At 37.8% G+C, this 20,742-nt stretch overlaps 1 protein-coding gene and 1 pseudogene across 1 annotated transcript; both read left to right on the forward strand.

Moving 5' to 3' along the window:
• The first annotated feature begins 974 nt into the window (after positions 1 to 974).
• On the forward strand, positions 975 to 4,307 carry LOC125468806 (annotated as a pseudogene).
• Positions 4,308 to 17,813: 13,506 nt separating this feature from the next.
• LOC125468668 (probable calcium-binding protein CML36) lies at positions 17,814 to 18,823 on the forward strand. Its single transcript, XM_048564842.1, has one exon. The coding sequence runs from the start codon at positions 17,893 to 17,895 to the stop codon at positions 18,559 to 18,561; it is 669 nt and encodes a 222-aa protein (XP_048420799.1). The 5' UTR covers positions 17,814 to 17,892; the 3' UTR covers positions 18,562 to 18,823.
• The last annotated feature ends 1,919 nt before the right edge of the window (positions 18,824 to 20,742 follow it).

Genomic DNA, 20,742 nt, shown 5'->3' on the forward strand with positions numbered 1-20,742 from the left:
ATTTGTGAAAGGGAAAACAACTACTCTAATAGGGAACTATGAGAGTGACTGGGCTAGAAGTGAGGATGACATGAGAAGCACCTCAGGGTATGTGTTTTCACTTAGCTCAGGTGTGTTTTCATAGGCTTCAATCAAGCAAAAATCAGTAGCTTTGTCAACAACAAAAGCAGAATATGTGAGTGCAGCAGAAGCAACATCACGTGCAAAATGGCTAAGGTTTGTGCTTGAAGACTTTGGGGAAGAACAAGTGGAAGGCACACCAATCCTATGTGATAACACCTCTGCCATAACAATGGCAAAGAATCCAGTCCTTCATCAGAAAACTAGACACATCAGTCGAAAGTTCCACTTCATCAGAGAAGCCATTCAAGCAAAGGAAATCGAACTGATCTACTACAAAACAGAAGACCAGTTTGCTGATATTCTTACTAAAGCTTTGCCAAAGGATCAATTTGTGTGTCTAAGAGGATTGCTTGGTGTGAAATCAGCTAAAGGGTTAGAAGGGAATGTTGATGTTTAACCCTTTAAGCTGATATCTTGGAGCCAAAGTCACAAGTTTTGAATTCCATTTTTATATGTTTAAATTTTTGATGTAATCTAAGCCATTGGATCATAGTCCAAGTGGTCTCTTCTCTAGCCTAGGATTTAAGTGATAGATTATGACAAGTGTAATCACCTCATAAGATGATAGAATCAAAGGCTAGGATTTAATCTTGGTGTAAAGTTGTTAGAGAAGAATCTCACTTCTTTCTCCTTTAACGGTTATATTTGATTAGTGTAGTGTGCAATACAATCAGAACCTTCATCATTCTCGCAGCACCTTAGCTGCATTTTCTCTGCAATTTTCCTTCTTCCCAAACACTCAAAACCTTCATAAAATTAAATATCAAAAGCTATGAACTCTAACAAAAACCGTATTGTAGTTGTAAAAGTTGCTGTAGGTTTTACAGCTCTTCAGCTTTGTTGCCATAGAAATGGATAGTATAGGCATTTTACTTGCACCAAAAACATGGATGTAAGGAATGACTAATGAGGCCAGTGTTGATCCATTTCCTATTGGACCTTCAACCATTGTTGGCCGGACGATCGCTTTCAGGGTTTTATTTTGCAAGTCAATGTCACATTTGAGGCATCAAATATTTCGTATCTTTTTTAGTCTCGTTTATAGATTCAAGAACTTTTTGGCTCCCGTGTTTTTATGGTTGCATCCCCGAAACCCTCAAGGGATATTGGCAATGGTGGGTGACAATCATTTTTTTTTTCTATTGAAACGATACACGAATGTCAAAGTCAAGGCGGAAATGGCTTATCGAAGGAAATTTTGGAGAAATATGATGAGAAGTGCATTGACCTATGAGGAGTGGGCTCATGCTACTAGGATGCTTGATAAAGAGACACCAAAGATGAACGAATCAGACCTTTATGACGAAGAAGTAGTTAGGAACAAGCTTCAAGAGCTCCACCACCGTCGTGAAGAGGGTTCTCTCAGAGATATCATGTTCTGCATGCGAGCAGATCTTGTTAGAATCTCGGTAATATGTGCAACCCTGAGCTTCACAAGGAGAAACTTCATGTTCCCAAACTCATCAAGGAATACATAGATGAGGTCCCAACTCAGTTGAGAATGGTTTGTGATTCAGACTCGGAAGAGCTCTCGTTGGAAGAAAAGCTGGCTTTCATGCATGAAACGAGACATGCTTTTGGGAGAACTGCCTTGCTCTTGAGTGGGGGGGACTTCTCTTGGGTCTTTCCATGTTGGTGTGGTTAAAACACTGGTCAAACATAAGCTTTTGCCGAGAATAATTGCTGGTTCGAGTGTAGGATTCATTATGTGTTCTGTTGTTGCCACTAGGTCTTGGCCTGAGCTCCAGAGCTTTTTTGAGGATTCTTGGCACTCATTGCAGTTTTTTTATCAGATGGGTGGGATTTTTACAGTTGTCAAGAGAGTCATGACATGCGGGGCAGTTCATGTGATCAGGCAGTTGCAAATGATGCTAAGGCATCTAACGAGTAACCTGACGTTTCAAGAAGCTTATGACATGACAGGTCGAATTCTTGGGATAACTGTTTGCTCCCCGAGGAAGCATGAGCCATCTAGATGACTTAATTACTTGACTTCACCTCATGTTGTCATATGGAGTGCAGTCACAGCTTCTTGTGCTTTTCCTGGCCTTTTTGAGGCTCAGGAACTAATGGCAAAGGATAGAAGTGGAGAGATTGTTCCATATCATTCTCCATTTAATTTGGGTCTAGAGGAGGGGTCGATGCCAGTGCGTAGGTGGAGGGATGGTAGCTTGGAGATAGATTTACCTATGATGCAGCTGAAAGAACTGTTCAACGCTAATCATTTTATTGTCCGTCAGGCAAATCCTCATATTGCACCATTGTTAAGGCTAAAGGAATTTGTGAGACCTCAATTCAGATTCTTTAGAAATTTATGATTTTGTCCCATTTTTTGGCATCTCTCGCTGTCATGTTATTTTGTTAATTAGGCATATGAAAGTTCTTAGGCTTTTCAGCATGCATCTGCCTTCTCATTGCTGTTTTTTCTTTTCTGTACCTAACAACTTTGTAGAAGTTAGAAGGAAAAAGTGATGTTTTCTTATAGCTGATGAAATGTTGTATGATTATCTAGCACTAAAGGTATCCTCAGTAGCACGCCAAAAAAATAAGTGATCCTCAGTTGGGATAACAGCTGATGCAAAAAACTTGGATGCATCACCGAGATGTGGTTAGGTTTACCGGCTTAAGAAATATTTGTTTTGAACTAAGCTTCAGGCCATATCTTTATGGACTTATCCAATGTTGAATTAGCCTGTCATCTTGGTTAATTAGCAAGCACCTTATTGACAGTACAGGAACATTAAGCTAGAATTTATTGTCATTTGTGCATTGGTTGCATATTCTTTGGATTTTGCTCAGTCTGTTACATGATTTTGTTACGTTAACATTCTGATGAGATGCATATGAATCCGTTTTAGTATTTAACTGTGTAGCTTGCTCATCTTGCTGAAATGGAAGTGAAGCATAGATGTAACCACATCCTGGAACTTGGCTTTCCATTAGGTGGAATTGCCAAGCTGTTCACTCAAGATTGGGAGGGTGACGTTACTGTTGTTATGCTGGCCACACTTGCTCAGGTACACGGAGAAAATAATGATTATGACGGTCAGAGTATCAGCTTGGCATTAACTACTGAATTAGAATTGGTCATTGGTTCCATGGAAACTTACATTAAAGTTCTTTAATCATCTGGATCATTTTTTAATAATCCTTGATGGAGACTAAGTAGCGTTTTGTTTTACCGTCATATTTACCGGTACTCTAAAATTATACAAAATCCAACATATATTGAGCTTCAAAAGGCAGCCAACCAAGGTAGAAGGTGCACTTGGGAGAAGCTCTCGGCCATAAAAGCAAACTGTGGCATTGAGCTTGCGCTTGATCAGTGTGTCGTAATTCTCAACCACATGCGTAGACTCAAAAGGAGTGCAGAAAGAGCTGCGGCTTCTTCTTCTCATGGCCTAGCTAGTTCATACAAATTCAGTGCATCTAGAAGAATTCCATCTTGGAATTGCATTGCTCAAGAGAATTCAAGCGGTTCCCTTGAAGAAGACCACATTGGTGACGGTGGTTCCTCATTCCATCATGGTGTTGGTGCATCTGCTAGTGGAGTTCATTCTGGTAAAAGCTTTCAAAGCCACCGTAATATGCATGATGGAAGAGACAGTGAATCCGAGAGCGTTGATCTTAATTCTTGGACAAGATCTGGTGGACCCTTGATGAGGACAACATCAGCAAATAAACTAATCGACTTTGTCCAAGATTTCGATGTTGATGCTGAATTGAACATAAGTGTGCTGACTAATCCGAACTCAATGACGCTTCAGATGGGAGGCAATAATCATTACCATCGAAGCCCTAGAGGTACAACACCTGAAAGAAGTCCTGAAAGCGTAAAATTTGATAAGAGGGAGTTTGGAAGCATGGTTTCAGTAAACGGTTCTAGCATTACGGTGACTGAAGGCGATCTCTTGCAGCCTGAAAGGATACATAATGGGATTGTATTTAATGTTGTGAAGAAAGAAACATTGTCAAGCAGGAGTAGTCATGACTTGGAAGATTACGGGAGTGAAGTAGCTGAATGTGTGCAACTTGACAGTCCGGAAAAGGATATGGATGCGAGGTCTGCATCTGAATATGACGATGCCCATATATCTTCCACGGCCTTAATAAGTGAAACGGAACCCAATTGCCAGTCAATGGATCTACCTAAAGAAGAAGAATGTAATCATCAGGCACTGTAGTGGCTTGAAGCCTACATTTTAGCGTTGCACTCATTTGCTTCTGCAGTAATTAGTAAAAGCATTGATCTTGAGCTCTGCGTACATGTAGGCCTTGACTCAAAGGTGAAAACACATCAGTTCTTTTTACCCCTCGAAGTTTTCCGGGCCCTTGGAGTAGGCTCCAAGTCGAACATTGCAATTGGCGGATTGTGGACGTGCCACCACTAATTGCGAACATTGCAATCGAGGCTAGAAGTTCAAGCTTTAGTTCAAACCAAATGAATTAAAGCTTTGACACTATAAGTTCAAGGTTTGGATCAACAAACTTAATTAACATATTAATCTTTGAGAGATTAATATGTTAATTCATCTTTTCCCATGCCCTTCCTTTTATAATGTGTACAATGTGCACTGACTCCTTTTCTGGTTTTGCTGCTTCATAAATCATAGTGGACGAGAGAGTGGACTTGTTTTCTTACATATTAGGAGAGAGTGAGACTAATGAGCTCCAATTTAACACACAAAAACATGACGTCCAAAACCAATGGGTGGGAAACCCTTTTGAAGTTATGGAAGTTCTAGAAGCTGCTGAATTGGGATTCCACTTGTAATTTTGTATATATTATGTACTTAGGGCTGGTTTGGGATCATGGTACTTTAAAAAAAAAAATAGTTTATTAAAAAATATGGAACGTAAAATGTGTTTGGTAAAACAAAAAAAAAACTACTTTTTAAAAAAGTTGTTACCAATGACAATAGAAAAGCATAGAAAAGCAGAAGCAGAGTTTATCATACTTCTAAAAAAAAATGTTTTTTTTTTTCCAAAGCATAAAATCAATGCCCATTTAATGACATTTTCAAATGGCAAATATACTCCCACATATTTTACAAAACTACAATCTTTACCCCTACATCATTGTCTTTGACAATTATTTTAAATACCATATCCATTTTAGTCACATATTCACAACAATTTATATATAAAGTAAGATTTTTGAAACGACTATGAAGCATAAAAACATTCCCTATGATGCATGAACCCCCTTCATTTATATTTACCTTCCGATATATATATATATATATATATATATATGTGTGTGTGTGTGTGTGTGTGTGTGTGTGTGTATGTATATGTATATGTATATATTGTATATGTTTATATATTTGTCAATATATATTGTATATGTTTGTATATGTATATATATTGTATATGTTTATATATTTGTCAATATATATATATATATATATATTTGTTTCATGCATCACGCAATTATATTTGCTATGTGGAATATGTGAGTCAAATTATATTCATAAATTAGAAGCAAATATAGGGTTTGTAAAACCCTAACAATTTCGAGAAAAAAAAAAGGCGGAGGCTGGGGCAGAAGGGTGTGAAATTGGACACCACGGCACCACCACCGTCAACAAAGTCGTTTGCCTGAAGCCTAGCTAATCATCACAACAACCAGACCTCAGCTTGGGTCAATCTTGACAAGGCCTGAAGCCTCGCGCCCACCAAACCGTTTTGGCTCGACTACCAGCAAGCCTTTGTGTTTCCTAGGCCTTGTTGTTGCCCTGACCCACAGTCATTCCACCAACCCAGTTGGCAAGGTCCCTTCCCACGGCTCCTGCCTCAGTTAGCCAACCCACGAGGCTAGACTTAGTCCTCGCGTGCACAAACCCGTAGGCCAACACTTCGTTGGGCCTGACCCGTGCCCTCTCTTTGACCCAAACCAAAAACCCCGATGCGGTTGAGGTTTCTCTTGCACCCGTAGGCCTTTAAGCCTGCCCCTGTGCTATGGTCTCAGCCCAATCTTGCCAGCAGCTTGCTGCTGGGCTCCTGTCATTCGGCCTGTGACCTGAAAACACTTCATAGGCTGTTATTGCAGCCATACTTGTGCCTTTTGCTCACGGCACCCAGCCCAATTTTTAGGCTATGGTATTTTTGACCCAACGTTATTATTTTAGCAATATTTTTCTTCTACGATCAACCCTGTTTGGTCCTAATCTATTGAATTAATTAAAAGTGACCTACAGTCCATTAATCTGAAAATGAATCCAAAATTATTGACCTGAATATCACTTTTGGACATTAACAATTCAATAATTTATTTTTATACTTTGAACCGTTGACTCACTTTCATAGTCCCAAAGCGCTCACACTTGAGTTCCCAAAGCAACTCAAATCCACTACACTTAAATCAGCATATTGCATTCTGTGTCCTTGCAGGAATCTCTCTTTTATGAACTAAACGTTCATAAACTAAATTAAACCTGTAGTTTCAAATTTAGTGCATTTGAAACCCGAAGTTTTCATAAAACAATGCACCCATGTAAACCTGACGTTTTTCATGAAAACCACATCTTAGAACTTGAATGTTCTAACTTTGATGCTTATGGATAATTCATTCCCATATCACCAATCACAATCTTGTTCCCACCAAATTCAATGGATTGTCAAACCATCACAAGTTCTTTTCCCTTATTTGGACGTTTCTAATAGAAACCACTTTATGTGGGGTACAAGACATTGCCTGAAGCACACCATGATTACGTCCATAAATGAGTACAATTCTAAAGTTTATAAATCTAATTGAAATTTGACTATACTTTTCTAGTCCTTCCATATTTCTAACTCATCCCTGAAGCAGCAATGTAGAAAGTGGAAGTTTACCAAAATTCTCGGATCTGATTACTACCATAAACGTGAAAGAAAGGTATAGACCCAGTTTGGCTGGAGTTTACCGAATGGCACAACCCAGTTTGGTCAGAGTCTACCGAATGGTGATGCCCTGCTTCAGTAAGGATGCACCGAAGGGCATGCTATGATTCAGTAAATATGCACCAAATGGTACTTCTCTGCTTCGGCAAAGACATACCGAACAGACCCCTCCAGCTTCGGTTAGAGCCTCCCAAACCCAATTCGGGTCTATCCCTCTCACAATCCAATTTCGAGCTTGTTTTTACAACGTATGGTAAAATCAAGGCCTACCAAGGTGTGGCACCACGCCTAAAGCGTGATCCTTGGCACTTAAGACCTAAAACTTCAAGAATAAAGGAATAGATCATTGGTTATGCACATTTTCGTGCCCCTACCAATGTCATTGAAGAGTACCATTCTCGTAGCCAATCTATGAGACTAATTTTGCTCCACCAAACATCGTTGGAAGAGCAAAATTTTGACATGGATGGTCTTGTTGGCCGAATCCCCTTAGTAAACCATTTACTTTTTGAACATTTTTCCATGTTCTTGGATTCAAGTTTGGTGTATGTTTTATTTATGGATAATCTTATTGATATTGTCCTCGAATATGAGTTAATTGAATCATGTTTCTTGTATACATGTGACCAAATTCAATTAAACACCTGATTAGGTAAGAATGTGGGGAAGTTAGTTGTCTGGATGAATGCGATACTATGCACACTAACTTTACGCCTAAATCATATCTCTAACAACGACTTCAGGTCTATCCAACCTAATTAAGAGTATTAGCACGCTCCTCGTTGTATGAATGGTACTGAATTACCATTTAAAGGACCTTAAATTCTCTATGTCGTTGAGTTTTAAAGGATATTTGAGATGACAATGATCATGAATGAAACCACTGAAGAAGATAGAGTGAAATATCTTTACACCACCTTCAAAAATGAGCTTGAAACTTTGATTTGGGGCCAATGGGTTGTCTCCCAACTGGGACACACACCACATATGGCCGGCCTGGAGCTGGGTGATTTAGCAGTTTACTTGCTTCGGCATGACCATGTGGGACACTTAGGTCGAACAATGATGCTACGACGCATCCCCTTACCCGAAGTAAGGATCTTGTGCCTACAAACACACTTTGCCAAGCCTGCTTATTAGGGAAATTGATTTTCTATATCATTCCTCGCAAAGATACGAAATCACCCCATTTTCATAGTAAATTCAAGGGAATATATGTGGACTAATCCAACCAAAATGTGGACCATATAAATACTTATGGTTTTGGTTAATGAATCTACAAACTGGTCACATGTTTGTCCACACACATTGCTGCTAAACCTCTAGGCCAATTAAGGGTTCACCACCCTACTTATCCCATAAAGTTCGGGATACTAGATAATGCCAGAGAGTTTATATCAACGGCTTTCGATAAAGTACTGCATGTAGTTTGGGTTTATAATTGAACATTAAATTCTCATGTTCACCCCAAATAGCCTCACCTAGCGATCATAAAGCGCAATTTAAATGATCGCCCGGATCTTGGTGAATGTACCAAGTTTTTTGGTTTCTACCTAAGGCTATGCAATCTTGTACACAGTTATGTTGGTCCGCCTTGAGGCCCATTGCCACCCAACCTATTTGACGTTACAGTTGGTTACTAGGTACGAACCTGACGATTTTCATATTAACACATTTGAGTGTGCATTCTATGTGCCAAGTTGTGCCGCCACAACGTACCAACATGGGTCCTCAAAGAAGGATGTGAATCTTTGTCGATTATGATTCTCCTTCACACTTGCTCTTTTCGAGCCCTTGCACACGATCTCTTTACCGCTCATTTGCTAGTTGTCACTTTAATGAGACAGTATTCCCGCCATTAGAAGGAGATAAAAACGTCAACGTTCCTGTAGAACGGCGCGAAGTTACGTGGACATTACCCACTATGTCTTATCTCGATCCTCATACCGCACAAGTGTGATAAGCAAGTGCAATGAATTCTAGCTTTCAGAATGTTGCTCCAGACGCATTCCTCTGATCTAGCTAAAACGATGAGATCATATACCAGCTGCAAATATGCCTGTAAGGATAGACGTACTTAACGGACGTCGAGTCAACATCCCTAGAGGGTGTGCCACCCCTGTTAGACGTTCTGATACACCGGTGGATCAATCTTTCTTGGCCTGGAGCATGACAGATCACTCAATTCGTAGGATTCACTTCCCTAAAAGAGGAAGACATGACACAACAATGAATCTAAACTCAATCGCTATCTCAAATCATTTCCATCTTATGAGATTAATCCAGATTACTCCCGAAACTTGAAGTTCTTGGTCCAATATACTAGTTTGGATGAGCTAAATGAAATTGAAATAAGATTACCATCGATGATGTTTTCACTTATATGGTTGAAAAGCGATGATATCGAACAGTGTTCTGTTGATTAAGTGACAACGTAGAACTGATTGGACAACCAAAATAACAATCCAGGTCAAATTCCTTACCAAAGTGTGTTTGGAGCTGTCATTTCTACACTGCCCAAGGTAACCATGTTGTGTTACAAGTGAGAAATGAAGCGTTATAAGATGAATGAAATAGTGCGATATGATGCAAGCTTTACGGTGTAAAGTTTCTCTCAAACGTCCTATGATTGATAGTAGCATTATGAAATGTGGTTAGTTCCGTAGGGGTATAGATACGAAGATTAACATGTAAGTCCCGAAGAATTACATGGACTTGTTCAAATAGTTCCAAAACCACGGAACACCCTCTTAACTTGTTTGAGGCGTTCACTTACAATCCGACGGATGTGGTATACCCGTCTAAGTGATTATTTGATCAGTCAAGGATATGAATTATGCCTTTGCGTGTTAAAATATGAAGTCTTATTCCAAATTGCTAGAGTTATAATTTATGTCGTTGACATACATCTCACTAAGACTTTGGAATAGCTTGAGAAACCTGTCTCGCACCTAAAGATGGAATTTGAGATGAAGGATCTTAGGAAAACTCGTTTATGCCTTGACCTGAAGTTCAAGCATTATTCTGACGGTACATTGGTCTACCAGTCGAACTACACCCCGAATGTGTTACCTTTGAGTATACTTATGATCGTCCATACATTATATGTAAATGAGACCCTTGAAGAGGTTATAGAATCCGAAATTTCATATCTAAAGTTCAACTTTGCACTTCATTGTACTTAACTCATTGTATTAGACAGGACATCTCCTTTGATGTTGATCTATTGGTAAAGATGCAGCATCGTGCCTACACGCAACCACTGAATTGGTATTACAGACGTACCCTGAAGGTACTACAAATTTGGGCAAATCAAATCCCAACGCATGTCGAGCAGATCCAACCCAACCCCCCGATCCTCAGAATGATGTTTTCCTTGTTTGTTATGATGATGCTTGTTACTTATCAAAATTGCAAAAGGAAAAATTCCCAAATGGTTATGTCTTTACCATTAGGAATATCACAATATCTTAGAGGTCTATGATATGAGCTTAGTTGTGAAATCTTCGAATTGTTCCAAGACTCACCTTACTTTACCACGTCACAAGTGAGACATGGTTAGGAGTTCTTGTTGAGCATTTCGAAGTACTTGCTGTTTTTCATCCATCATTGAGTCCCAACGACGATCCATGAAGATTATGCCGCATGTATCAACCCAACCAAGCCATGATACATCAACGAAGTCAACGCTAAGACATATTGCATCTACATCTACATCAGCAAAACATCAGGAGATTGAAGTCATGCAAGCCGATCCGAGACAACCTTGCCAACCTCTACACAACGTCACTGCTGAAGCCAACCTTCCAAAAGCTTGTCCGAGGAATTGGTATGCCTAACTATTAGATGCAATGCTTGTAGTTCTCACTTGGAAATTATGTCAAATTCAGGGGAGTATCCAGAAGTATACTCGCTTGATCTTAATGTACTCTTTTTCCCTACGAATAGGAGCATTTTTCCCACTAGGTTTTTGCTACCTAACTAGGCTTTAACGAGGCACCCAACCTAATCATACCCTTGTGAGTTCTTCTACTTGCATCCAAAAGACGTATAGTTTTAACTTAATGCAACTTCTCACTTTTCTCCTTGGTCTATGAGTTTTTCTCCCACCTTAGGTTTTACCATAGCGAGGTTTTGTGAGTTTTACTTTTTATGTATTCTTTCGTTGACCTGAGACTCGCATTTGCTCATTGTGTCGACGACTTCATCAACTGTACTTGCTTCATCACTGAAGACCTAATGCGCTATTTACTTGAGTATTTACACACTTAAGGGGGAGTGTTGCAGTCCTATTAGATTAGGAATGTGAATATGTAAATCCTAGTAGATCTAGGAATATCTCTTATATTCCTATTAGGAGTTGATTACCTATCAAAAGTTGTAATCCTAAAAGGGTAAGGATTTTACCTATCCTACTACTATAAATAAAGGCACAATGGGGTGGAATAGAACATATCACACAATTACACATCTCTCTGTTTCTCTCTCTATGCCGCACCTTCCCTCTCGCTCTGGCCTCCATAATTGTTCAGTAAATTATGCCAACAACATTTTTTTAAGTTATTAACTTTTTGACACATATCCCACTATTTATATAATGACACATGGTGTACCACCCCATGTTTCGGTCACATTGAAAAATCTCCAACGTTGCCCACTCAGTTTCGGGAAATTAGGACGACGTGCCCGTCGTCTCTCCCAAAGGTTATCACAGAGAAATTAGAATTGAATATCCAATTGTGTGTTGTGTGCCATGGTTTCTTTTCTCGTGTTGTTTCCGCGTGCTGCCCATCTAAGTTATTTAGCCACCAGTCGCCTACTATTCTTAATGAAGTAATGCTAGTGAGATCAATTTTTTAAACTAAATTTGTAAATTAAATGATGTGTCATCAGTCTAAGCCTACTATTACCCTTTCCATTGTTTTCACCTCTCGCGGATATTGTGGAAACTCAACCATATTCTTTTATTGATTTGGTGCATCTCGTACTTGGATATTGTTTATTTACAAATTCATAATTTAGTCATTTTACTGTATAACTGAAAAATAAAAAAGTTACAAAGTTATAAAGTCATATTTGACTCTAAATAAGGCATGCAAGTTTCACCTCCTTTGATACGAATTCAAATTTATTAGACCCAGAAATTAGACAAACTATAGAGAGGCCATATAAACAAATGGATGCAGAAGATCCCAGTTAACTTCTTTCTACACCCAACTTAAATTTTAAATATGAATTGTTTTTTTTCTTTACGTATTGCATAATTACCATCAAGTACAAGATGAAATTAACAATAAAATTAAAATTTATCAATAAACTCACACCCAATAATCAGACTCTACCATCACCAAATTCGCAGGAAATCATCATTATGCACTGTCTGCACTAAAATAGCAATAACGTCTCCTACAAAAATTGGAATCACGATCCGTAAAATTATAAATAAACTATACATCTAGATCTTTCCAAGTCTATAAGGCATAATATTTGGTTCGTCTCGAGGAATTACAGTTTATTATTCGAACATCACTGATTTGCACAGTAAATGTTTCATTTTGAGATGTCTGCACTAAAATAGCAATAACATCTCCCAGAAAAATTAGAATCACGAACCGTAAAATTCTCCATAAACTAGATAAGGGCTCAATATTTGGTTCTCTCAAGGAATTACAGTTATTATTCAAACTTTATTGATCTACCCAACAAATGTTTAATTTTGGGATTTTATTTTCTAAATAAGTGTAAAGATAAAATTACATATTGAATTGAGTTTGCGAGGGTACTTTAGGTTGTAAATTTGGATTTAAAAAAAAAAAAAGTTGGATCGGATTAAAGTAAGCAAAACAAATATTGTATAAGGGAATGTGTTCCTAAATGCAAGAAGCGCTAAAAGACTCACAATTCAGATTCCACAACAAATTTTCTATTTGAATTCATCATTATTTGTAAATGAAAAACAAAAGCTGTCACATCCCAACCCAGACCCCCACCACAATCCTGGCCCGACTCCACCGTAGCACGATATTGTCCGCTTTGGACCCCTACTACACCCTCACGGTTTTGTTTCTGGGAACTCACACGAGAACTTCCCAGTGGGTCACCCATCTTGGAAATGCTCTCGCCTGAACTCGCTTAACTTCGAAGTTCCGATGTAACATGAAGCCAATAAGTTCCCAAAAGGCATTGTGCTAGGTAGAGATGGGAATATACATATAAGGCTTACGGGATCCACTCCACTGGGCGATGTGCGATGTAACAAAAACAAAGCGTAAAATCATAAATTCAAACAACATAACATAAAACGGGATCAAACATTCAAAACCAATTTTTTTAACATGGTAAGGTAACGATATTTATTTAAGAAAGGAGATTACAAAATTGAATGTAAAAAAATAAAAATTAGGTAACAATATTTAATTAAAACTCAAAGTTTTACGTCATTTCTATTAGTTTTCCTTTAATAATATGAATGTAAAAAAATTATATGAGTTCAAATAAAGCTTCCCATTAGTAAAAACTACACAAACCAACAGACACCATAAAGTATCAAAAGGAGTCAAAAGGAGGTGAAAACAAAAAACAAAATTGAACTTGAACCCTCACGAGTCACGATTATCCAATCCTGAATTTACCAAACTGAAAAAATGATTTAAAATTTGAACTCGACAAGGAACCGAAGATTGGAATGTTCAACACGTCACACGTGTACCCAAAAGAAGCAAGAACCACCACTCACGGTGATGCGTACATCTCATCTTTCATCCTCATCTTTCACCTTTCGAACAAAAGGAAAGTCAAGAAACGAAAAAAACAAGAGGAAAAGCAAAACATAAGTAACGTTAAGGAGACTTTTAAAGAGGAATTTGTTGTCATTTCATAATTTAACATTAATTTTTGAATTAATATTATAAAATATTATAAATATAAAATATGAAATGGTAAAAGGTTTATAAATAATTCCACTTATAAGAAATTCTCCTTAAGCATTCGTTTTTTATTTTCAATAAGCTTCAAATCTTACTTAAAGTTAAAGAGAAGCATAATTGAAATCTCATTTAAACGGTATGATGTGCAATGTGCTTGGCATGTCGTCCATGTTGCCTCCTCCGAGGACCCAATTTCTCTATTAATTAATTAAAAAGAAAAACCAAATATATCAGGTATGATGTCCCACACTTCCTTTTCACCTGTAAACTGGAAAACAAAAGTTTACCCAAAAAATAAAATAATAAAAAAAAGGAAAATAAAAGCAATTATATCAACCATCACTATCAACCGTAATAATTGACTTTTCGTCACTCTAATATGCATAGATCAATTTATATTATGCTTTGTCTTTCAGTGGTTTAGATCCTACCATTTTAAATTCGGAAGTTTCTAGCACTCGTTTAATCATTAAATTCAACAATGAATCTTATGTAAGCTTTATAATTATTTGGGTGGTCACGCGAGAGTCTATTCATGGGGAGATTTTTTTTTTTTTAAATTTTTTTTAATAAACGATTTTATTTACATTAAAGAAGTAAAAGAGTGAGTTAAATCTCACAATAAGTTAATAATAATTGGTTTAATTCACTTTTGGTTAAAATTAAACCTAAGATTTCTTACTTACAAGGGAAGAGAAATATCGCTAGACCGTATTATTAAATCGAACCTAAAACCTCTCATTTTGATCATTTTAATAAAATAAAATATTTACAACTTCCAAACTACTATCGAGGAAATTGGTTGTTGGATTAATGAATAATTACTCATAAAACTCTGAACCATGAGTAAGATTATTCTTGAGGTAAAAAATTTAAGATGAAAAAAAATAACCCAATTTAATTATTTGATTTTTTTCAATTCATTTGATCTAATGATCAAAAATCAAGAATAGTCTCTAGTAAGTAAAAAGAGATGTGTATATGTTATCTGGAAAAAATGGATGTGGAGACAACTCCTAAGCATCCATGATCAAAATCACTGTGGCAGAAGAGGTCAAACCAAACAAAACACATTCTTAAGTTAACCAACCAGTCTTAGAACAGTTCTTAACAAACTATCGTAGAATCTAAAAATCTCCCAATCTGTTAGAGAATCCCAATAATTCAACAAATCATTCTTAACCCTAACCATGAATCTCTAAAACCGCCACATATGGAAAGGGTCAGCCCAAGCAACTTAAGCAATTGAACCAAAAAAGGAGGAAAAGGAGGTTAACCAAAATTTGACTGCTAAACAAACACACTTGGTAATCTCTCTATCAAACCTGATGCTTTCGTTCTCAGTCCAATGACAGAGTACATCAAACTGTAGCTCCGCTCTTTCAATGGTGGGCGAGTATTACATGTCCGACGTTCTGCCAATGTTGTGGCACACAAAATGGTTTTGTTTTTTTTTATTCGGAATTCTTATTAGTTCAATGAACCACGAAATTGTCAGGACTCATGCTCCAAAGTCACATAACTTACTAACAAACAAACAAACAAGCACCAAAGTCACATAATTCACCTATAAACAAACAAGCCCTAAAGTCACCACTAAGGAGAAGGGGGCCCATATATAAAGATTATAAAATGTAAACATCACGCAAGGATGACACAGATCCTCTCCGGATCTGAGTGTAGGGATCAATAGATCTGAGCTATTGAAATTTAATCAAACGACTACAATTATTTTAACTTTTAATGGTCTGGATCTATTGATTACTAGGCTCAGATCCAGAGAGGATCTGTGTCCACGCAAGGGGAAAAAAACAACTTAGCAAGTCCTCAATTGAAATTTGTCCTCGACATTGGTGAGAATTTTCGTCAAATTAATTAAAGAAAATTGTAGAAATTGTCTTTCAATTTTAACTTGATTGAAGTAATAGTTTCTCAACTAAAAATTCATGACTATTGATCTCTTAATTCCTCAAAATGTGCGGCTATAGTTTTTTTTCGTCAACTCTGTCAAAACAAGTCATGTTGGAATAATAATTGCTACAATTGAATTAAAGTTGAGGGACAATTTCTACTCTTTTCTCATTTAATTTTTCATATTTGCCACTTAATTCAGCCTCACATGTATGACAGGTGACTCATTTTGACAGAATTTTTAACGGAGTTGACGAATATGACCATAGATGCACGTTTTGATGATTTAATACACCACTGGTCATACATTTTTAATTGAGAGATCATTGTTCTAATTGGATTAAAGTTGAGAGACAATTGCTACAATTTTCTCAATTAATTATGGGCATCACATGTGACTCTATAAGCCTTTTTCAAGAAATAAATCACAGAACTGCAACTACGCCTTTTTAGGCTCAGGTCAAAAAGAGTGGGGGAATATTTAGAAAGACTTTGAAAGAGACTTAAAAAAAGATATGAAGTACTTAGAGTTAACGGAAGACTTGATGCAAATCGAGCGCAATAACGTTTTAAGATTTATACAACTTCTCACTTAATAAGTATAGTGATATTCAATTTATACTTTATTGTTATACGTATCTGTTTGTGCCCAAAATATTGGTGTGGGCCGAGTTAGGAGTTGTTCTCGGCCCGGAAGTATGGTTCTAGAATTATCGCGAATTCTAATGGGTCGTTCAGTTAAGATTGGCCAAGTCCTAGTATGAGGCGGACTAATGGAAAGTTGAATCCTAGCATAACAAGGAGTCTCAATGGGATGAGGATGCTGAGATGTGAGAAATGAATGTTGCCGAATAAAGAGTTTGGTTCAAAGTCCTAATGGAGGAAGGATTGGTCGAGACTTGGTTGGATTAGGATAAAGAATCCTAATCTAAGTATAGTTCTGGTTTGGCCGTGACGAGATTGGCTGCTATAAATAAGAAGAGGGTGCGTCATTCTAAATCTCTCCAATTCAACACACAAAACTGCCCTGCACAAACTCTCGTTCTACGCCAAACCTCTCAACAACCTTGAGATTTTTTTCGCCAACACATCTTCAGTTTGGATAAATAGCACTGTGAAGGCAATCGGCAAACATCTTCAGTTTGGATAAACAATACTGTTGTCGTAGAATCAGCCGACCACGGAGCACCTTCAGTTGTTGTTGTAGAATCAGCCGACCGCTGACCACCTTCAGTTTGGATAAACAGCACTGCGTCGAGGCCGACTGGTTATCTATCCAAGTCTCGGTCAAGAAGGATTTTCAAATCCTTATTGGCAGATGTCATCTCTTTAGCCTTCTCGGCGAAGTGAGGTATTACAGGTTACTACATTCGGCACATTGAAAGCCGAATTTGATATTGAACTTCGCAGAACTAGCAGTCTGGTCTTCAGGCTCTAGAACCTGAAGGCCGAGACGTATTCCTTCCTCGGCTGCAGTCGCAAGATCAAGAAGTCAGAAGCGCGCCCAACGAAACATCAACATATTTTACTCCTCGGCCGAGCTCGACCGACGAGTTAGCACGCCCCGCACACAATTCAATGTAGTTAACTTATTAATTACTCGGCCTGCATTCCACGTAAGTTTAGTAATTTTTAAAATCAGCAGTATCAGATGTATCAAATTTGACTCGCATAGAAATAAAATTGTCGCCAACAATTGTTTGTTGTGAATGGACTAAATCCCCGTTGTAAAATGAATATATTAATTTTTTTGTTTTTTCTTGTTGCTAGTAACTCGGCATAATTAGTGGGATATCAAACATTACCCATTTCGTAATTATCACATATATAAATCAGACGATTGAAATGGTTCACCCATGAAGCTTCCTGGAAGTTGCCATGGCAGTGCCTTCACTAACACCATATATCCCCCCATCTCTTCCTCTCGGCTTCCCATCTTTTCCATTTTCTCTCCTCCTTTTTCACCATTATCTTCTCTCTCTCTCTCTCTCTCTCTCTCTCTCTCTCTCTACAACTTCTTTGTCCATTTGGGTTTTCATCTTCAATCATGAAGTTCATCAATATTAGCTCCAAAAATCTCAGTCCGAAACGCCTCTTCCGATCTAAGAAGGATCGGTACGCCGTGTCCAGCTCCGATCCGCCATCGTTCGGGTCCGGAACGGATTTTTCCTCATCTTTTTCTTCTTCCTCAGACTCAATTCACAAGCCCGGGGCCGGTGGTGTCACCACGCCCACCAGCGTTTTGGCCGAAAGATTGGGTTACTGGTCCGAGTTTTCGGCTGATCTGCAGCTGGACATGGCCAAGGCGTTTAAGCTTATAGACCGGGACAACGACGGAGTGGTGTCGAGGAAAGAACTCGAGGCACTTCTGTGCCAGCTCGGGAACAACCCGCCGAGTCAAGAGGAGGTGACGTTGATGCTGAGCGAGGTGGACCGAGACGGCAGCGGTTCGATAACCCTTGAGGCTTTATTGAACCAGGTCGGACCGGTTTCCGGTCCACCTGCGGACTCGGAGCTGCGCGATGCGTTCGAAGTATTTGACACGGATAACGACGGCAAAATATCGGCGGAGGAACTTTTGAGGGTTTTCAAGGCCATTGGGGACGAACTGTGCACGTTAGAGGAATGCCGGCGCATGATAGCCGAGGTAGATAAAAAGGGGGATGGGTTCGTGTGCTTTGAGGAGTTTGTTCATATGATGGAGCTGCAGAGATGAAGTTGTTCCTGATGTTTGGCGAGTCATAAAACTGTTGATTTTCTTTTTCTTTCTTTTTAAAATTTGTATGGGATAATGGATGTATGGTTTTTAAGGGTGTCTTGGAAAGATTGAGGTAAATAGGTAGTTGTTGGCATTAAAATCGGTGCACTTGGGCATGTACGAATGATGATGCGCAAAATTGCGGTAAAGCGTCATCTAAGAACCGAATGATAATTTATACGGTTTCTTATTTAAAAAATTAGTGAAGGCATTCGATGAATTTATGAGATTGTTAGAAAATGGAATTTGTTTTATTAAAATCTCCATATAAAATTTTCAAGGAATTAGGTTTTCTAAGCTGAGGTAAATCTGTGTGTTGACCTAAAAGCTACAATTATTCTTTTTGGAATCAAATTCTGCACATAAATTATTTGGTAATGTCAAAGCCAAAAGAATTTGTAATTACCAAATTATTTGGTAGAGAATTGTTATTGGCACTTCAAAAATCTCATTCTACTTTCTAAATTTTCTATATTTGGAAGGAAAAATACACTTGTAAGGAGTGCAGAATAAAAAAAATACACTTCTTTTGGTAATGTTATTTCCTTATTTTCCCGTTAATGCATAGGGAGCTATTTGGTGTAACCAGAGATTTTTAGGTACCGGGTATTCAAAGGGTACACATGTTATAATAATATCTGCTATTTTCTCATTTGCAGACTAGTTTTTTCACTTTCCTATTTAATTGAAAGGACGCGAGATATCTGCCAATAATGGACTAGAGAGGCGGCTAATGGACTAGAGATAATATGATTCTCTCATATTATCTATTTTGTCTTTCTCTTTCTATAAAAAATTAATATAAAATGTTGATATGGTTTAATCGTAACCGTTCAAATAGAAGGGAAGTGAAGAGGAAGGAAAAAAAGGGGGAAAGGAATCATGCTCCAATGTCAAGATAGGGAGAATGACTTAATATCTAAATCTGGATAATGCCTTAACATGAAACATATTTTTAATCATCAAAACATCTTAGTTCAATAACTTCATGTAATGTGTAAGTTTTTCTCGACATAATATCATATTCAGAACATCGCTTGACCGTAAAACTCGTTTCATACAAATTGCTTTCTTGAACATGTGTTGATATCAGAAAAATGTTAACCATTTTTTTAGTAGAGAGAAGATATTTCTAAAATCCTTCAGCCTTGGCATGGAATACTTTTTTCATATTATTTTTTAAAGAAAATTGTTATTGGCACTTCAAAATTTTCATTTTACACTCAAAAATCTCATTTTGCACTCCTCAAAAGTATATTTTTCTTTTGAAATATAGAAATTTGGAGTGCATAATGAGGATTTAATAACAATTCCTTATTTGTTCTTCTTTAAAATATGGACAATTGATGGCAAGTCACGGTTATCCACCTTTTTCGGGGGCTGAGAAGACTCACAGAGGCATTTCAGCCTTTTCCTAACAACAATCAAGCAGACTCACCAGTTTACCGCCTCGAACACTGGACCTCCCTATTTAAATTGTAACTTGTTTTTCACTAAAAAAGAAACGAAAAAGGGTGGAAAGTTGTAACCACTTTGGTTGTATGAAAGAAAACGATTTAAAAAAAAAAAACGAAATAAAAATAAAAAAATGGTGCTATCTGCACATTCTTTATTCATTTTTATCTTTTAATTTTTACAACGACTATTTTCTCATTGCTGTCACCACTAACATTACTGTTGTCGTTCTCGCAAACTATTTTATTTTACCATCACCTAGCCTCGATTATTTCTTCATACCTGTAATGAAAGACTCCAAAAGTAAATTTTGGACTGGAGGATAAAACTGATTAACTAAGACAAGCAGGTATTGTCATATGTCTAAGTCACTTGGTTAAATCATGTGTTTTGTCCTTGATTGTAACCAACACCACCTCCTTCTTTTTGTCTGCTTTTGCTGGCAATGTTGTTCGTGGTAGTTTCACAAGCTTCTTTCAATATCTAGCTGAGATCGGTGTGGCATCCGTGGCTGGATGATGGGATATTACTTCATTTCATCTCTAGGTGCTGCTTGGTTGGATTATTACCGTCTGATGGGAAAATCAAATCGGAATGTTGGGAAGCACTATTGCGGTGGTGGTAGCAGGAATCGCAAACTTTCTTTTGTTTTGTATCTAGCTTTGGGCCCTGGGTTGGGCTCTT

The sequence above is a fragment of a genome, unplaced genomic scaffold (assembly GCF_019419815.1).
Source record: "Pyrus x bretschneideri cultivar Hongxiangsu unplaced genomic scaffold, Pyrus_bretschneideri_v1 Contig4, whole genome shotgun sequence".
Taxonomy (NCBI): domain Eukaryota; kingdom Viridiplantae; phylum Streptophyta; class Magnoliopsida; order Rosales; family Rosaceae; genus Pyrus; species Pyrus x bretschneideri.